At 35.2% G+C, this 20,399-nt stretch overlaps 1 protein-coding gene and 1 long non-coding RNA gene across 2 annotated transcripts in view; one reads left to right on the plus strand and one right to left on the minus strand.

The window, feature by feature from the left end:
- The window catches only part of LOC118355251 (uncharacterized), a 38,137-nt gene extending 31,366 nt beyond the window's left edge, over nucleotides 1–6,771 (plus strand). Inside the window, exon 4 of the long non-coding RNA XR_007405812.1 lies at nucleotides 6,565–6,771. This is a non-coding gene — a long non-coding RNA (uncharacterized LOC118355251). The remainder of the gene's footprint in view (nucleotides 1–6,564) is intronic.
- The window catches only part of ELP3 (elongator acetyltransferase complex subunit 3), a 92,385-nt gene that overhangs the window by 44,627 nt on the left and 27,359 nt on the right, over nucleotides 1–20,399 (minus strand). The window contains exons 8-9 of the mRNA XM_025463000.3: nucleotides 5,580–5,741; nucleotides 2,955–3,081 (exon numbers count right to left, since the gene is read on the minus strand). Of these exons, the coding sequence (XP_025318785.1) occupies nucleotides 2,955–3,081; nucleotides 5,580–5,741 (289 nt within the window). The remainder of the gene's footprint in view (nucleotides 1–2,954; nucleotides 3,082–5,579; nucleotides 5,742–20,399) is intronic.

Consider the following 20,399-nt stretch of genomic DNA (forward strand, 5'->3'; position numbering starts at 1 on the left):
ACATCATGTAACTAGCACCCAACACTCAGATTCAGAAAAAGAATATCAAAACGTTAGAAGTTCACCTCCGCCTGTTTCCAGTTACAACTCCACCCAAATTTTTTGACATAATATTAACAGAATTGTATGTGTAGTCTTTTGGATCTAGTTTCCTTCACTCAATTTTATATTAAAAAGAATCAGTCATGAGGATGCATAAGGTTGTAATAAATTTATTATTATTTCTAGTATTTCACTGTATGATTCCTCAATTTATTCATGCATTCTGTTGTTAATGGATACTTGTTGCCACTCTGATGATATTACTAACAGTAGTAAATTGTGACTGTGACTTTTGGTCACAAATGTATGTACACAAATACAGGTAGGCGTTTCTGTTGAAATGGAGTACAATTGCTAGGTCATGGGATATGCATATATATTCATCCTTAGTATATAATGCCAAACATGACATACCAATGCAGTAAATGAAGAATTCTAGTTGTTCCATACTCTTAGCAACACTTGATTTTGTCTTTTTTTCATTTTAGCTATTCTTACCTTTTCTGGTATGTATATGGTAGGAATATATTGTAGTTCTAAATTTCATTTCTTTGAAGATTAATGACTTTGAGAACTTTTAAATATGTTTACTGGCTGTTTAAATAGCCTATTTGTGAAGTGCTTGTTCACGTGTTTTTGTCCATTCTACCGGGCTGTCTGCTTTTTTCTTATTGACTTGTAGAAATTCTTTATTTTAACACTATTTAATTCTGTAGAGAATTTTGCTCTAGAGAGAAATGTTAGCTTTATCACTCATTTATTTGCTGAGACGCAGTCAGAAAAGGCATACGGTCTGTTCATATTCCCTTTGAGTTTTTCTGAGATTTCAAACAAGAAGATAGATCTGTTTACACAAAGGGTTGTCTTTGCATTATCATCATTGAACTATTCTTTATTTTGAAGACACTAAGGAAAATGAATGGAAAGACTCAGCTATTTGCTATTACTTGAAATATGCCATATATTTTTCTAAGGATATTTAAAGTTATGAATTCTGGCTGTATCTTGGGTCCACCTAGGAGCTGGGCTAAAGAAAAGTGTTTCAGGGGCCTTTCAGGAGTCTAAGTACTGGCTATTAACTACTGAGGAGAGGCTATTAGACTCAAAAATCTTTACACAGAGAACACAGGAGAATTAGTAACAGGGACATTTATGAATTAGTACTATCTTATAAATTGGCCTTCAGTTGTAATTCATTGGCTTAAAAATTGTAAAAATAAGCTTTTTAAAAGGAAAGAAAGAATTATTAAATATGTTTACAAATAAGACAATGTGAATTCTAAATAGAGTAAAATAAAGTATTTTTATGAAGAAAATAACTTGATAAATTGATAAATTTATTTGAAAATAAACTTGAAAATAAACTTAATAAATGAAAATAACTTGATAAATTTCATCCTCTTCTCTAAACAAATATCCCAAAGGTACTTTTTTTAGTTGAGAATCTGAAGATGAAAGAGTTCTGATCAATCTCATTTCCTAAGACAACAGGAACACAGATCAAGCAAACATGTGATAGAGTAACAAAAACAAAAACAAACAAAAACCAAAAAACAAAGACCAAAACCAACCAACCCAGAGTTAGATATTAGAATTCAAAGAACAGAAAACTCAAATATTTTCTTTCACTGTTTAATGAAGTCCTTGAAGAGAAAGGCAGCTCTAAATTCAGAAACATTTAAAATCATAAATAAATGGGATGGATTTGACAACAGATATAAAAATGAAAGGCCCAAGGTGAATTGTGCAAACATATTTGTGACAACTATTAAAAAAAAATGAATCCACAATGTCCTTACCTAAGAAAGTTCGTCTAAATTAACATTAAAAATATTCATATCCAATTGAATGATTGGTCAGAGAACAAAAACACACAACTCCAAGAAGATGAAAGAATTATTACATGCAAACCTGAAAAATATATTACTAGAATTACAAAATACAAGTTGAAATGGCACTTTTATACACTAAATTAGCAAAAACAAACATTATATCTGTGTGTGTGTGTGTGTGTGTGTGTGTGTGTGTATAAATACAGGGATCCCTGGGTGGCGCAGCGGTTTGGCGCCTGCCTTTGGCCCAGGGCGCGATCCTGGAGACCCAGGATCGAATCCCACATCGGGCTCCCAGTGCATGGAGCCTGCTTCTCCCTCTGCCTGTGTCTCTGCCTCTCTCTCTCTCTCTCTCTGTGACTATCATAAATAAATAAAAAATAAAAAAAAATACATAAACAGGAAAGAATTATTTGGGGAAAAAGATAAAATGACTAAATTGTTACAATCCTCTGAAAAACAACTAAGTAATATGGTGAGATATAGCTTTATCTGATAATTCTACTTCAGGGAATTTATCCTAAAGAAATAATCCTAAATATTACAAAAAGTTATAGGCATAAAATTGTTTACCTGCAGTGCTATTTACAATATAAAAAACTGGCAATACCTTCAATTTGAAAAAAACTTGGAAGGAGTTAAGCAAAGTATGGCATATTTATTCAGTGGAAATTAAGTACACATTTAAATATGTTAACATGTTAACAGAGACCATCCTATATATATTTCACAGATACATGTTTATATAATGTTAAGTGAAAAGGCCATTAAAATAATTACTTACCATATACGTAAGTCTAAGTGTGTCTGTGTGTATATATGTATAAACCACCTCATCCCTCCAAAAAGCCTAAGCATAAAAAAAATCCTAGAAGGAAGTATATTAAAATGTTAGAGTTTTATTTGGTGCTGGGGCTGTGAATGACTTTTCTTTCACTATAGTGTTTCTAGTATTCTATAATGAGGACATATTGCTTTAATCATGGGGGAAAAATTAGCATTAAATAATCAAAAAGAGCAGAGAGGGTAGGGTAGCATGCAGAAGCACTCGAAAGTCCTTGGTTTTAAGGCAACACTTACTGTAAACTGTTCAATGTCTCTCTCTAGTCCCACATTTGGCAGATCAGGCATCATATGAGCCACGACTTTGAAACCAGAATCCTTGGCCAAATGGAATGACTCACATACTGCCTTCACAGTGTGGCCCCTGAGGAAAGAAAATTCACTACCTGTTATATAAATAAATGAGCAAGAAAGCTAACACAAGGAACAGAGGGAAAACAATCTCTGAGACGTGTAATAGTAGTTTTATAATGAAGAATAATATGGTTGGGGAATAAAAATCTCAGAAAATCATTTTTATATCTCTAGCTCTGAGAAGGCCTGGAAATAAATCATTTCACTGCTGAGATACTTCTCAGAAATTCCCCATGTACCTACTCAAGGTTCTGACTGTAAATGATTGGGTTAACCAGAGTTAATGTACACTAAAATTATTTGGTTTAGCATCATCAGCCGAAGTAAGCCTACTAATGTAAATATTTAAGTTAAAAAACAAAAATAATGAGCTCAAAACCAAGTAGAAGCAGCCTCTTGTTATGCTCTTTCCTTTAAAAATCTTTTGAAATTATCTGGAGAGAGAGAGAGAGAGAGAGAGACAGATGAAGAATGACACCTACATACAAAACAGATTGCACTCTGATCGTCTCTAAGGTCGTTAAAAAAGTGAGAAGAGTGGATTTTAGTGACAAGGCATAATCATTTGGGGCCAGCTGGGTAAATCATCTTAACATTCTAGTACCACATTCAAGTATGAAGCAAGCCCTAATAACAGTTTGGAGCTACTAAAAACTGAAGCCCTATGTTAATCCTTTCACCTCTAGGACATTCTTATTCAACACACGCGCCCGCACACACACACACACACACACACACACACACACACACGCACACACATAAATCCTAGAAACATGGATTCCATCCCACTCTGGATGTTCCCATCTATTTCCATTAACCCATTTCCAATTTCTTTTTGCTAATCACTTCCCAATTTATATGAGAGCACATGTAGTTACTCAGTTTATATTTAAATTAATTAAAATGAAAAATCCATTCCCTCAGCTGTGCTATCATATTGGACAGTGCAGGTATAGAACCCTTCAATCATCACAGAATGTTCTTTTGGACAGCTCTGCTCTAAAGCAAACCTTCAATGGTTGTTTCACAAGTATCTAGAACTCAGTACATCCAAAACCAAAACTCACTTTCCCTCTAAGCTTCCCCTACTTCCATTCAGTCACCAAACACTGTTATTCACTTCTTTTCAAGATATCCTTTCTTATTTAAATTAGTGCAAATTATCCTTCCAAAGATATCTAAAATGCAGATATGCTCCTATCACAACTTAGCTCACAGCCTGTCCTCAGATTAAAGCCCAAACTCCCTGTGCATCATTTGGCCATCATGACTTATATCTTTATAGCCTTACCTCTCACCACTCTCCTACCTCATGCTCTACACTCTAACCAAGGTAACCTACTCTGAATCCCCTCAATATGCCATGTGCTCCCATCCTCAGGAGTTTGCTTATATGCTTCTTTCTGCCTGAAATAATCTTTCTCTTCCCCATGTGAAGCATATTCCTCCTGTAAGTCTCAGGTCTGATGTCATTCTTTTCATTTCAGAAAGCTTTCCTATCTTCAAGAGACTCTTCCCATCTCCATGGGTACAACCCTTGATCACTACAGCAGGCCAACCAATGTTTCCAGTTCAGGACTCCCCCTACAAGAGTGCATTCTAAGGTTAATCTTTCTTAAGCCTGGTATCTGTGCAATCCTCTGTGCTCAAATGTATCCAACAGACTGCTAGTACCTAAAGGAAAGACTCCTCCCTCCTTAGCTTGGCATTCTTCTGGTGGTTTCTAAGATGCTGACCAATGAATGTTTCCCTCATTCTCTTTTACTTCCTTCTCTTACTACAGCCCCCCAAAATGTCTGCCCCTCCTGGTAAAATAGCTTTTAAAGTCCAATTGAATGCATACCAACTCCCTGAAGCCTGCTTTTATATCCACAAGCAATGAACTCTGCTGCCTCATAAACACTTGAAATCTCTTTTTTTTTTCTAACTTACCAATTAATCATAAAGTTCCTCATACAGCTACTCTTTCATGTGTGTCTTTTCTCCTCAACTCAGTGATCTATTTCTAGAGTTCTACAAGGGAACTTCATATGGCTCTATCAACCCTTATTTCTATCCTTTCTTACGCTCCCAAATTTCTCAAAGTTTATACCCATTGCTCACCAATCACTCTCTTACTCTGCTAAATGGCATCTGCTTCACAAAGACCAATCTTTTAAATATCCTAATTTCCTTCTTGTTCAAACTCTTCTTGCCTTCTTTCCTGCTTTAGATGACCGAGTTTGAGCCCTGCCTTCTGTTTTCCACATGGGAAAGGCTGTTTATGACAAAAACAGGAAGAGACAAGAGCATGTTTACAGGCTACTGTGAAAAGAACCAGTAGAGAAAAGACTGGAAGTAAGGAAGGGAAAAAGAAATCAAGAGCAGAGATAGAAGGATGACTCTGAAAAGAATACCTATGTCTCTTTCTTTAAGATTGATAGGAAGGAGGAGAGGATGAGTATGAACATAGATATAATCCACGGGAGTAGGAGGAGGCTTGTGTGAAATCATTTGCCCCCATCTTACCTATTGGTGTCTCTGGCCACATCTTCGTAGACACTCTGTACCCCTATCTCCAGCCTTGTGCAGCCATAGGTCAACATGTCACTTAAATGCCGCTTCATACAATAATCTGGTCTGGTCTCGATAGTAATTCCGATACACTTTGTGAGGCTTCTCTCAGAATACCTGCAGAACAAATCTAAAAGTGAAATCTAAAACTTGCCACAGCTTTAGGACATCTGCTCCCATTTAAAGGACTGTCATCTCTAAATCCTTCCAGTATAAGATAGTGGTAAAGAGTGTGGCCTCTGGAGCCAGGCTGTCTGAATTCAAATTCTGGGTTGGCTACTTTCTAACTATGCAAATAGGAATGTTATTAATCTCTCTGTGCTTCGGTTTCATTACCTGCAAAATGAGGCTAACAGGAGCCATACCTCACAGGACTGACATGAGTGAACTGGCACACAGTACTGTTACCATTATCATTATCATTCTCCTCCTCCTGCAGTACGGTGCAACCATAATTTCCCTGAAAGCAGTGATTTCAACTGTGGAAACCCTGACAACCACTTTTCATATACATGAAAACTATCTGCTTTATTTCCCACTCCATATTTACGTCATGTTAAATAAGAGAAAAAAAAGGGGGGAGGAAGATATGTATAATGATCATAGGAATAACTTAGATAAAATGTCTCTATATACACACAAGTCATTCTGACAAGCCTATTAATCTTAGCAATGCTTTATAAAATTTGGCATTGGTTTTCTCTTTCACTAATACCAGGTATTAGTGAGTAACACTTTAGGTTCAAGCTGCTTGAGTTAATGGTTTTACTGCTGGCCAAAAATCCAGAGAAGCAAAAATGACTTGCTAAGGGGGCTGCTGATGTGAGGATACAGGAACTAATATTTACAGAGGCTACTGTGCCAAGTGTTATGCTATACACTCTGTATAAACAGAATGCTTTATCAGCTCTATGATGTATGTCTTATTTCCATTTCACAGATGAAGAAACTGAAGTTTAAAGAGATGAAACAGCTTGTCCAAGAACACAAGAGCTCGTAATATCCAAGTCAGGATTTGAAATTGGGTCCACTTGACTTCCAAACCCTTGCCTTGTTCCAAATTTCACTTCATCACACTGCTTAGACAATTCAGCAAGGGGCATCAGATTTCTCTTTTCAACTCCTCTAACCCTTCTACAACTTTCCCAATTCCTTGGGTGGGTGGGTGGGGGAACACTTATTTTCTTTTTTGCTGTTTAATTTCCTTCCTTTCAAAGAATTTCATAGTAATTTCTTAAAGTATAAAAATCATAAGATTTCCACAATTTTATAACTATTGCTTTAGGTTCACTTCATTAACTGTCAATAAAAGCTGACTTATTCATAACAGTTATTAACAAGGTTAAGAATCAATGAACTGGAGGACTGATTCTGAAATCTTTGATTTTCAACATTCAAACTCTTTTGTACTGTTTAGTACTGTAATAAGGTTTTATACAAGATTACCAGAAGCAACAGGACTAAAAATTAAATAAATGGTCCAAAGTTACTAAAAAGTGAATTTTAAGTAGGAAAAGGGCTCAGATTTTATCAAATCCTGCCTAAAAAAGGATACTAAATTATTAAGGCTTCTTTGCAACAACCAAATCAGAAACTCCCATGCCTCTTGAATATGTGGGAATCAAGAACTGCAGTAATGGAAGTACATAATGCCATGGATAAACATAATTTTCTTCGAATATCAATTATTGTGTTTGGAGAAAATCATATTTAAAAAATTACACTACTCCTATATTATGGAGAAAGTAAATCACATGAAGATTGATTAAAACAAAAGTAGGAAACTCTAAAACTACTGCATTTAAGAAGGTAAATAAAGCATTCCAAAATTGTATCACAAACCTCCCTATTAACTAATAGTTTTATAGAGCCTCCAATATTTCTTAAAAGGGAACTCAGCAGCACAATAGTACCTTGCATCACTGGGGAAAAAACAGAGGATGGGCAACTAACTGTACAATTGGGAATCTGTCGAGAGGAAAGAGAAAATCACCAGCTAACCTTTCTATTGCCCAGATCATGAAAAGCATAGACAAAGAGAGGAAGCTGCTGCAAGGATTATATGGTCTCTTCCTAAATAGATGGAATATAGTATGACAGAGACAAACTTTATTCTCAAGCAATAATTTAACTCCATTTTCAAAAATGTCTTTCTTCTGGAAGTAAATGTCATTACTTTTGTAGAAGAAATGGAGAAATAAAAAAAAATAAAGTTTTTAAAAGCGAACAATTTTATATTTACAAAAACTTTTACCACTATCTTCTTTTCAGAATTGTAGTATCATTTGAAAGGCAATTAAGCAGAAACTCTTAATATGAAAGACAAAACCAATGGGGTATTTTCCTAAAGAACAGAGTATATGTCCATCTTTCCTATAGGATCACTGTGTCTTTATTAGGAATTTTGTTAATGCTACATTTTGTCCTACCATCACTGAGCCTGTCTCTTAATTTAACTGAGGTGTAAGGATATTAATGATTGTTCTTTAATATGCAAATATTTGCATAAAGACTGTCAACTAGTCTAAGTAAAATACGACTTTTGGGTGAAGGTGCCTGCTATAACCATCCGTATCATTTAGGTAGCCATCTAATAGTATTACTCTTCTTTAATACCTACTTCAACTGCCATCCCTTCTGGGGGGCCACAGAATTCTTAAGTTCTTGGGCACCTAGGAATGTGTCAAACATTTTCCAGCCTCTATCTCTTACTTCTAAGAGACCAAGTTGGGATGTACCCAGGTCTTTTGATTCCAATTCCACTGCTCTTTTTGTGATATTACAGACATCTTAAATAAGTCTGGACCCCACAATTGTGGGGCTATGTTAAACATACATGTTTTTGAATGCTGTGGTGGGTATTCCAAGCATAAAAGATGCTAATATGCTCTGCAAAGCCAAATATAACTGAAGCCAATAACTTATGCTGACATCATTTTTTTTAAAGATTTACTTATTAATTCATGAGAGACACAAAGAGAGACAGGCAGAGACACAGAGACACACAGAGAGAAGAAGGCTCCTCGTAGGGAGCCCCATGTGGGACTTGATCCCAGATCTTGGGATCATGCCCTGAGCCGAAGGCAGATGCTCAAACACTAAGCCACCCAGGCATCCCTGACAGCATTTTTTCTATGAGGTTGGAGGGTGTGGGTAGGGTGGGACAATACCTTCAGCATTTGAAAATACAGAAAAACTAAATGCTACCCAACCTTCAAAACATAGCTTAAATACATTTCTCCTCCCATGACATCTTCTCAGAGCCTCTCATAACTTTGTCCTCCCATTCCCAGAAGCACCTTGCCCATAAAATGAATACAGTTTGCCTTGTTATTTGTGGATGTTTATGCATCTAGACAGGAGGCTCCTCGAAGGCAGTAGGATCAAATACATTTAGAGATAACTGCTCAAGGGCTTCAGAACTAAAACCTCTTCTTCAATGTAGAAAAATATAAATATGAAGAATGAATAAATGAATCAGGCATAACTGAAGTTACAAGTCTCTCTTTACTCCCAGAGCAACCTCTAGATAATTCCACTGGTTATCTTTCCTCTTACAAAGAGTCAACCCTAGAAGGTGCCTTGCACTAGACCAAGTATTCAATAGGAAGGATAATACAATAGTTCTTGTCCCAGAGATGCTTAACAATCTAGCTGCAAGTAAAAGACACACAGGTAATATCAAGAACCACTTAAGAACAAGGAATCAGAAGCGGCAGAAACATAAACATATATTATTTCTTTGTTCTATTTATAGAAGGAAAAAAGTAAACTATAAAAGTGGTATCTATCATGACTTACTAACTCCTTGCCTGAGGCATCTCAAGAAAGAGGACACTGAAGGAAGACAGCAAACTACTGTCAAAGTCTCTCTATTATGTTCTGGAAACTGTTTACATGATTCACTCCAGGGAGGCTATGGCATCACAGAACACTTTCCATTGCTATCAATTTGTTACAGTCCTCTTTTAAAACCTCTGTCATTAATAAAGTTGGATGTGTTTTAGTCTAGTCCTGCATGAAATCTCACTAGAGTTCTAGGCCTAAATCCCTGAAAACCTTACAGAACCTTTCCTACATGGACCTCAGCCTGCTCAAATCAAATTACAAAGTAAACAAAAATGGTACATAGATGAAATGTTAATTTCCATTAGTCATAACGTAAAACTCTCTTCTGAATCTACAATCCCAAAATCAGGAAGTAGAATTTACAAAATCCCTGGATAGCCAAATATTTGTTTCAATTGCCAAATAACATCTGGGGTTATTGGTGCAATTCCTCAGTAGTAGCACCACAACACAAATTCTTTTTTTGCTAAAATCGTATCTGTAAAGTATCTCAATAAAATTTCATTCTCTGTACAATGCTGTACTGTGATATTCTAGACTTAAGAATGACCTAGCTGGGTGTTTAATGATTTAGAAATAACACATTCCCCCCCCTTTCCCCTTTATTTTTTGATACAGTGGTCAGGTCTGCTTCTTGGATATTGGTTGTTATGTCAAGGGAGTCTATAAATAAAAGGATCTGCCCAAAATAAACCAAGGAAACAGAAAAAAAATAGAATTTGAATTTGTAAATAAGTACAACCTATGAAAAACTAACCTTGTGACTTTTTGGTTTAGAGACTAATCAGGGACCCTTGCTCCCTATCATGCTAGTTGACAAGGTGTAAGATATATATAGGAAATACTACCCATTACATTTTGGGTTTTGATTCTTTAAACAACTGACAAGAATGCTATCAGACAGCTAAAGAACCAACAGCAATGCATTAATTGAAAAGGAAAAAAAAAATCACAATTATTACACATTATTTTAACATTATATTCACATTCAAATTTAAGGGATTATATACATAAATGCATTATAGAAAAGTTGTCATTGTCAGAAAGTGACTGGTAGATGAAAAATAACTTGCAAATACATCTTCTAGATAAACATTCTTATTCCAATAGAAATCGTCAAACTATAGAATGTTAGAGAAAGAAGTAATTTTAGAGATAATCTGGTCCCATCTCCTCAGTTTTTATAAATGAGGACACTAAAGCACAGAAGACATAAGTGACTTAAACCAGGTAATAATGTAAGATAATCACAGACATAAATGTGGAACCTAACTCTCCTGATTCTTCATGCACAGTTCTTTCCACTGGTTCATTTAAAAACATTTACAATAAATAAATAAATAAATAAATAAATAAATAAATAATAAATAAATAAATAAAATAAAATAAAATAAAAACATTTACTTAGTATTCTCTATCCTTAAGGCATTATGCTAGATATAAGGGATCTCTCTTAAAAAGACATTCCCTACTAAAGGAAATAGAAAAAAATGCATTATACAGAATTAGACAATAACATTCACAAAAACTATTATTTTTGGCTACTGAAAACCAAACTGAAGGGATGATTAAACTGGTAGATGCAAATATAATTGTATCAATGATTACATTAAATGATAACTGACTAAACCCTCCAACTGAAAGTCAGACAACACCAAAATGAATAAAAACTCAAGACTCCACTATTATAGACTGCTGGCTACAAGAAATCCACTCTCAATATAGAGGCAATATGTGTGGAAAGCAAATGGATGGACAAACTAATACATAGGGCAAACAGTAAGCACATGAAGACTGTAATAAATTTACATCAATTAGAAGAGACTTCAAGACCAGGGATAAACCATATTTCATAATGATAAAAAGCTCATACATCAGGAAAACCCAGAAATCATAAATGTATATATGAACCTAATAACAGATTCTCAAAATAAATGAAAAATTAATACAACCGAAGGGAGAAATAACAGAAAAAAACCCCCAATACTGATCACCTCAATTTAACTAATATTTATAGAATACTACATCTAACAACTGTAGAATACGCATTCTTTCTTTCACCAAGAGAGACCATGTAAACTGTGGTCACAAAATAAATCTCAATTAAAAAGAAATGTTAAAAACCTGGAATCCTGGGTGGCTGTTAGTTAAGTGCCTGACTCTTGATTTTGGCTCAGGTCACTATCTCAGGGATGTGAGACTGAGCATAGTATCAGGCTCCTTGGATACTTTCTCTCTTCTCCCTCTACCCTTCCTCCCCTCTCGCGCATGTGGTTGCACTCTCTCAAATACATAAATAAAAATCTTAAAAAAAAAGAAAACCCAAACCCACACAAAAAAAAAAAAAACAAGAAACTGAAATTATACAGAATAGTCTCTCTGTGACCAAAATGGTATTAAATTAGAAACTGACAACAATGAAGTATCAAGAGAACTCCATGTTTTTAGAAACTTGGAAATTAACCCATTTCTATATAATCCATGGGTCAAAATATAAAGGATTTAAAAAATATTTTAAATGGAATAATACTTAAAATACAACATATCAAAGTTTGTGGGATTCTGCCAAAGCAGTGCTTACAGGAAAACTTAAAGGTTTAAATACTGTCAGAAAAGAATGAAGGTCTATATTGATGGCCAAGCCTCTATACCTTACAAAGTCAAAGAAAAAGGGCCATAAAGTAAACCCAAAGAAAGAACCATAAAGTAAACAACAACAACAAAATAGAAAAGCAGAAATCAATGAAGTAGAGGACATAAAGTCATAAGTCAATTCTTTGAAAAGAACAACACAGTTGATAAACTCCTTACTAGACTAATCAAGAAAAAGAGAGAACACAGATTATCAGTATCAGGATTGAAAGAGGGATGATCACTAAGATCCTACAGACATTAAAAGCATAATAAGGGAATATTATAAACAATACCAAAAAGCTTGACAACTTGAAGTAGATAAATTCCTTGAAAAATAAACTTGGCAAAATGGATAGATGAAACAAAATCTGAGTATCCCTTTATCTAGTAAAGAAAATGAATTAATCATCTAAAACCCTTCCATAAAGAAAACTCCAGCCTTGGATAATATTACTGTGAGCTCTAGCAAACACTTATGGAAGAAAAAACATTCATTTTATATGAACTTTCAGAAAATAGAAGAGGGAACACTTTCTAACTTGTTTTATGGGACTGGCATAAGAACACTAATACCAAAACCTAACAAAGAAATTATAAAAAGGGAAATTCCAGACCACCATCTCCCACGAACATATACACAAAATACTTTCCAAAGTATTAGAAAAATGATATATCAGAAGAAAACACATTATGACCAAATGGAGTTTATACTAGGAATGCAAAGTTAAATATTAAAAAAAAAAATCAAAATAATCTACCTGATAAAACTAAAGAAGGAAAATTATATGGTCATCAGAATATAGAGAAATCATTAACAAACAAATTAATGATAAAATCTCTTAGCAAATTTCTTCAACCTAATAGAGGTATCTATAAAAAACCCCTCAGGTAATATTGCAGTTAATACTGAAATACTGAATGTCTCCCTTGTGTTACTGGGAGTAAGATAAATAAGCTCACTCTCACCACTTCTATTTACCACTGTACTAATGTCCTAGCCATGACAATAAGGCAAGAAAAAGAAAAGTATGCAAATCCAAAAAGAAAAATTAAAGCTCACTATATTTGCAAATTAAATGATTATGAAGAAAATTCTAGCAGACTTACAAAAATGACTTTTAGAACTAGTAGTGTATTTAGTAAAGTAATATGATACAAGGTTAATATACAAAAATCAATTGTATATCTAAACACTATCTGTAAATAATGTGAAAATGAAATTTTGAAGAAGTTCAATTTCTGTAGCATCTACAAACACAAAAAATATTTTGGAATAAATTTAAAAAGGCTAACAAGATCTCTACAATGGAGATTTCTAAAAGAAACTAAAGAAGACCTAAGTAAATGAAGAGACAGACTATAATCATAGATCAGAAGACTCAATATTATTGTCAATTTTCTCCAAATTGTTCTATAGTTTTAACACAATCCTATCACACTTTTTTTTAAATCCTATCACACTTTTTAATAGAAATTGACAGGCTGATTCTAAATATTAACATAGAAATGAAAAGGTACTAGAATATCCAAGACAATCTTGAAAAACAATGACAAAGATGACTCACACTACTTGACTTCAAGATAATACTATAAAGCTACAATAATCAAGAGAGTATGTTACTGGCATAAGAATTGAAAAATAGATCGGGATGCCTGGGTGGCTCAGTGGTTGAATGTCCACCTTCAGCTCACGTCGTGATCCCAGGGTCCTAGGATCAAGTCCCATACCAGGAAGCACGATTCTCCCTCTGTCTATGTCTCTGCCTCTCTCTCTGTCTTTCATGAATAAATAAAATCTTAAAAAAAAAAAAAAAAGGAATTGAAAAATAGATTAATGGAACAGAAGAAAGCCCAGTTCCACATGTATAGTCAATCAATTTTTGACAAAGCTTCCAATATAATCTAAATGGGAAAGGAAAGTTTTTAAACAAGTACTGTTGAAACAATTAGATGTCTACCTACACGGAAAAAAGAAACCTCAACTCCTATCTCACACTACATATAAAACTTAATTCAAGATGGATATAAGCCTGGAGCACCTGGGTGGCTCAGTGGTTGAATGTCTGCCTTAGGCTCAGAGCACGATCCCAGGGTCCTGGGATCGAGTTCCGCAGCAGGCTCCCTATAGGGAGCCTGCTTCTTCCTCTATGTATGTCTCTGCCTCTCTCTGTGTGTCTCTCATGAATAAATACATAAAATCTTAAAAAAAAAAAGATGGATCATAAGGCAAGATAAATATAAAAAGCTAAAACTAGAATTAGAAGAAAACATAGGAGAGTATCTTCTTGTCTTGGGAGTACACACAGAGTTAATAGAGACAATACAAAAAGTAATAACTATTAAAGAAATAAAATGCTAAATTAGACTTCATCAAAATAAAAACTGCTTAAAGTTATTCTTAATATAATGAATGCTCAAGCCAGACTGGGTTTTCATATCTGTAAAGTAAAAAGCTAACAAGGGACTAGTATCCAGGATTTATAACAGCCCAATAAAAAATGGGCACAAGATTTTGACACTTCACAAAGGAAACATATAGAGAAAGCATAAGCACATAATAAAGTATTCATCCTCATTAGTCATCAGGAAAATGCAAATTAAAGCCACAATGAGATACCATTACACACCTACTAGAATGGCTAAAATTAAAAAGACTGACAACACCATATGTTGGTGAGTATGTTGAACAACCAAATGCTCATACATCACTGGTGGGAGTACAAACAGTACAACTACATTGGAAAAACGTCTGGCAGTTTCTTATAAAATTAAACATATGATGTAGCAATTCTACTTCGAACTATTACTCAACAGAAATAAATACTATATTTATAGTAAGACTTGTACAAGGATGTTCACTAAAGTTTTATCATAATAACAAAAAATGGGAAACAGTTCAAGTGTCTATCAATTGAACAGATAAACTGTGGTCAATGCATACAATGGAATACTACTCAGCACAATCACTGAAATACCCAATCACATTAATGAATCTCAAAATACTATGCTCAGTGAAAGAAGTCTTACACAAAAGAGTATATACTATATGGTTATATGGAAAGGGGAAAAGAAAAGGGAAAGGGGAATAATGGTTATTATTATTATAAAGCGAAAGTAAAAGGTTACTCTGCTTTTAGGAGGTACAGGTGAGAATTTACTGGGAAGGTGCACAAGGAAACTTTCTGGGATGATGGTTACGTTCTATATCTTAATGGGTATATGCACAGGTATATGTACTTCTTAGAACTCATGAAATGGTACACTTAAGACCTTTGCACTTCATTGTATATAAACCTACGTCAAAAGAAAACAACACAGTGGACTAGTTAATGATGTACATGATGATATATTTAGAAAGTGTACTGAAGTCTGCAACATACTTTGAACTGCATAAAAAAAGAGAAGGGATCCATGGATGGTTAAAGAAACGGATAATTGGATAAGTAGGTGACAAAGCATGTACTGTAGAACTCAGGTGACAAGTATGTAGTGCTCATTGAAAAATTCTTTTTTTTTTTCAAATAAAATATGGGAAGAAAAATATAGCTAAGATAATAGATTACATTTTAGGTTAGAACTGCCAATGTTAAGGATCCTGATCACCATCAATGAAAATCTGGTTGACTAAGGGAGGAAGTAAAAAGGTCAATATATAGAGTCATGAGTGGGGAGTATATTAGAGCCAAAGCCCAGAAATTCAAGAAGTCTGAAGCATGCCAGAAATAAGGCATAGGGCAGCAAGAAGAACACAGTCACTTTCAAGCCTTCTGAGGCTGCTTTTGCTTTCTCCCTAACTTCTGCAAGCCTCTGAAACTGTCCCTTAGGCCTGGTATACAGCATTATCTAGGACTCTAGCTTTTTCCAAGACACATAAGGACACAGCTGGAGGACTTAAAGTCATTGATGAGGGGCAAAAAAGAGGAAGGAACGGAAATGAATTAAGAATTCCACTGAGAGAAGGTATGACTCACCCACTTCTTGATGGGTAACTACCCTTTCAAATTGCATCTTCTGAAAACAGCCAAGAAGCATTAAAGATGGAATGTAAAACTGCTTCTGGGCAGGACTGATTAAAAAGGAATAAAACTATTTTAAAAGGTTACTCTGAGTTATTTGGCAATATTTGCATTCCAGTGAATGGGTGACTCAGATCCCACTGCTGCTCCTTTTCATCTCCAGAGCTATGATTTTTAGAGGACAACAGTTATCAGTAATTGTCGCTCTCTCGAGAAAACTGAAGTCTTGGTCTAGCTGATAGAAATGAGTGATTATCACTTTGCTTGATTTAATTTGCCTTCACAGGAACTATACCTGCTTTATCCTTGAACTCTTTCATTCAGCTTTCTAATTCTTCTATTTGCAAGGATATAACATACTTTTGCTACTAACTTGCTATAAATAATAACCAGGTTCACTTTTACGGTTTTACCTTACCTTAACTTTTAATCTTTTGTAAAAAGCAAACCTTTAATCAGGTTTAAATACAGCCTAAACTGTGATCAGGTTAGACACCAGATAACAAAGGAGAGTAACAGGAGCTAACTGCAATTTGAATGAAGATTTCTAACTTTAAACATCATAGACTTATCTGTCACTATGTAATTTTTAACCTAATTTAAAAATTAATCTTTTAGGGCAGTCTGGGTGGCTCAGTTGGTTAAGCACTGCCTTTGGCTCAGGTTATGATCCTGGGGTACTGGGATTAAGCCTTACATAGTTAGAGCCTCAGATCAGCCTCCCTGCTCAGCAGGGAGTCTGCTTCTCTCTCTCCCTGCTCATGCTTGCTCTCTCTCTCTCCCTCTCGCTCTAGTGTATGTGTGCATGCATGTGCTATCTCTGTCTCTCTCTAACAAAGGAATTTTTAAAAATAAATAAAATAAATCTTTTAAACAAAAACCTCTGCTATGCTAGTGTAAATCAGTATTGCATATGTGTACTCAGCAATAACAACCAACCAATATCAACTGGTACTAAAACAAACATGAAGTTCGTTACTTTACATCTGAGAAAGGTCAGCCATTCTGGGTAATCCAGCCAGTCTTCACAAATACTCTTGGTACAAGATAACATAGAGAATGGAGAGGTAAATAGCTCATCTAAAAATTTTGAAGAAAACACATTATGTTCAAACCAGTATTTGTGAGCTGTTCTTTATTAAATCAGAAAATGCTATCATTTGAAAATGGTTTTCTATGTCTCTAGTTCTGTAGTACAAAGCAGACAGCTATTTCTTTAAACTATATAACATTTCTCTAAAAACTACCATCTTTATTGTAGGGAGTTGATAGCAAAAATTTACCTCAACAAAGCAAACAAGGTGCCAAAAATCAACTTTTTCCAGATTATCTCATAAAAGTATAGAGACCAGGAGAAAGAACAAAACATGTCAAGTGTGGGTTGGCATGATTCAGTGTAACATTTATGGATGGTTTTATGGCTCCCAGATTGTACTTTTATTACTTCCCAAGAGCCATTCATGAGATTTGTTGCAATGAAGACTCAAATCATATATGAATTTTCATCTGAAAGTAAAGTGTTTGTTGCCCTCTTGAGGTAAATTCAAGAACAGAAACAAAACAATGCTGGCTTTGCCTAGTCCATTACAGAAAGAAGCTTTCTTCTCCAACAGGCTTTTTCTACAAATACATCATGATCTGAAGCTGAGCAGTTATAATATAAACTCTATTTTTACCCTAACAATGGAGAACTTACAAAAGGCACTAGAACATTTCTGCAAAAATAAAGCTAAAACTTCACACCAGGAATACAGCAAAAATTTTAAAGTTTCAATTGATAAAAATGTCAAACTAGCTGTATCCTAAAAATTCATTATGCAGATCTTCAGTTAACCTAGCTCATATGACCTGGGATACCCAAAGTGTAGACTGTGAAAAGCTTTGTGGCAATCTTTTATGCAGGCTGGGAGGGCAGGGCAAGCCAAGACAGTATACTCAATTCCACGTAGTAAATAAGGTCTTCAACACGAGAAGAGCTGCACTGAGAAGAGAGTATTTGAGTGTGGGTAGAAAAAGTCAAAGGTCTTGATAGACTATCCTGTTAGAGAATTCTCAGAGTTAAATAAATTTTAGTCAGTAACTCTGAAATGCAGCTGCCATTTCAATGTCATGGAGCTTTGAACTAATTAATGTTGTTTCCCCTAAAATTACATTTTATTCTAAACTATCATCTGATTTTCAGTATTATCAAGAAGAATGGGTTGGATTACATCACTATTCCTCTAAAGTTCCAAAGACTTCAGTGTTTCACTAAGAATGACTTATATTCATGAATGATCAAGGTTTTGAATAAGCAGTAAAAATGTGGTCATCATCTCATCTTGTAGAAGGAAGAGATCACAGCAGCCAGCTGTTGTTAAAAGTTTAGATTCATGGACATAGAATTAAACCATCACATTCTGTAGAGGCAGTCAAACAAAGTAGGTTCCTCACACACTCACTCAGCTGCTGCACTCTTTCTACATACCCCTCAAGATATCTTTGATTGCTAAGGGGATAGGGAAAGTAGGAAGGACACAAAAGATGTCCGCATTCTAAGAGGTTGCCCTACCTAATTAGCTGTCAGTATTTGACCTACAGACTGATCATTCATTCAAAATTCATTCACATATTTACTTATGGCTACTATGTGCCAAGAATCATTTTATTTTCAAGCCAATGAAAACCACCTTTAGGTTCATTCAAACTTTGGTTCCACTTATGACCCTACAAAAAATTTTCTGAGAGAGGCACTATTTGGACAACTTTGTAACCAGCTATGTGACCCTCTCTCCCTGATATAAAAGCCAGAAAAAAGCCGAAAGGCAGAAGAGGAGTATTTAAAAAAAAAAAAAACAAAACTCCAGAGAGATATTTCTTCCACTGTTTTGAAGCTCTGATGATGTACAAACATGTGTGCTTATATACACATAGAGACACACTCTCATACATTTTTACACCTAGCACAGTTTCTTGCATTATAGCAAAGTTCAGACTCCGAAAGCAAAGTGGCCTGGTTTCATAGCCCCACTCCGCCACCAGCTACCTGTATAACTTTGGTAAGTTGTTTAATCTCTGTGCCTTAGGGGATCCCTGGGTGGCGCAGCGGTTTGGCGCCTGCCTTTGGCCCAGGGCACGATCCTGGAGACCCAGGATCGAATCCCACGTCGGGCTCCCGGTGCATGGAGCCTGCTTCTCCCTCTGCCTGTGTCTCTGCCTCTCTCTCTCTCTGTGACTATCATGAATAAATAAATAAAATCTTAAAAAAAAAAAAAAAAAAATCTCTGTGCCTTAGTTTCCTCACCTGTAAAACAGAGATAACTTAAACACTTAACTCAAAGCTTTACTGTGATTTTAAGTAAATGAATAAATATGTATCACAATGCCCAGAACATGGTGTACAGAATAAACATAAATGTCCTTCTTTACCCCCATCTTCCATATCCCTTCTTCTTCAGCTCTAACTACTGCCCACAATAATCATCACTCTATTACCTCTTCCATGCATTTACATTATCTAAGCTTTGCACGCATTTCTAGCATTTCCATTTCCATGCATTTACATTTATATGCATGTACATAAAAATGGTGGGATCCACACTGTAGCAAATGCTCTAAAAACTGCTTTTTCACATTGTCTACCTTGGAGACTGGTAACTCTCCCATATTAGGTGATCTTATTCATCTGCATGGCTATTAATGTCATCTATATGCTGATAACTTCCAATTTTGCATTGCTAGCTCAGATGTCTCTTGTATAGCCTACCTGAATCTCCACTTGAATGTAACAGACATTTCAAAATTAACATATCCAAGGTAAAACTCTTGATTTTCTCCCCAAAACCTGGTCTTCCCCTGTTTTATCCATCTCAGCATATGGCACTACCCATTATTCACTTCCTATAACCAAAAACTGGGTATCATTCTTGATTCCTTCCTCTTTCTCACTCCCAACCCAAAGTCCTGTCATTTGCAACAATAAAACAGAGCTCTAATCCATTCTCTCTTCTCCATCATTACTGCCACCACCCTCAACTGAGCTATAATGGATATAATAGTTTTCTATCTGGCTTCTCACTTTTACTCTTGTAATTCTCTAATCCATTAGCCAGACAATAGACAGAATGACCTTCTTATCGACATGAATGTGTCACTCTCCTGCTTAAAACCATCTACTTCCTACTGCATTTCAAATAAAATTTTGGATCCTCAAAGCATTATATTCTCTGGCCTACACTTAACTCTTTAAGCTCACGTTATGACATTCTCTCCTTTGTTCACTGGAATCTAGTCATAC

This window comes from Canis lupus, chromosome 25 (assembly GCF_003254725.2).
Source record: "Canis lupus dingo isolate Sandy chromosome 25, ASM325472v2, whole genome shotgun sequence".
NCBI lineage: Eukaryota > Metazoa > Chordata > Mammalia > Carnivora > Canidae > Canis > Canis lupus.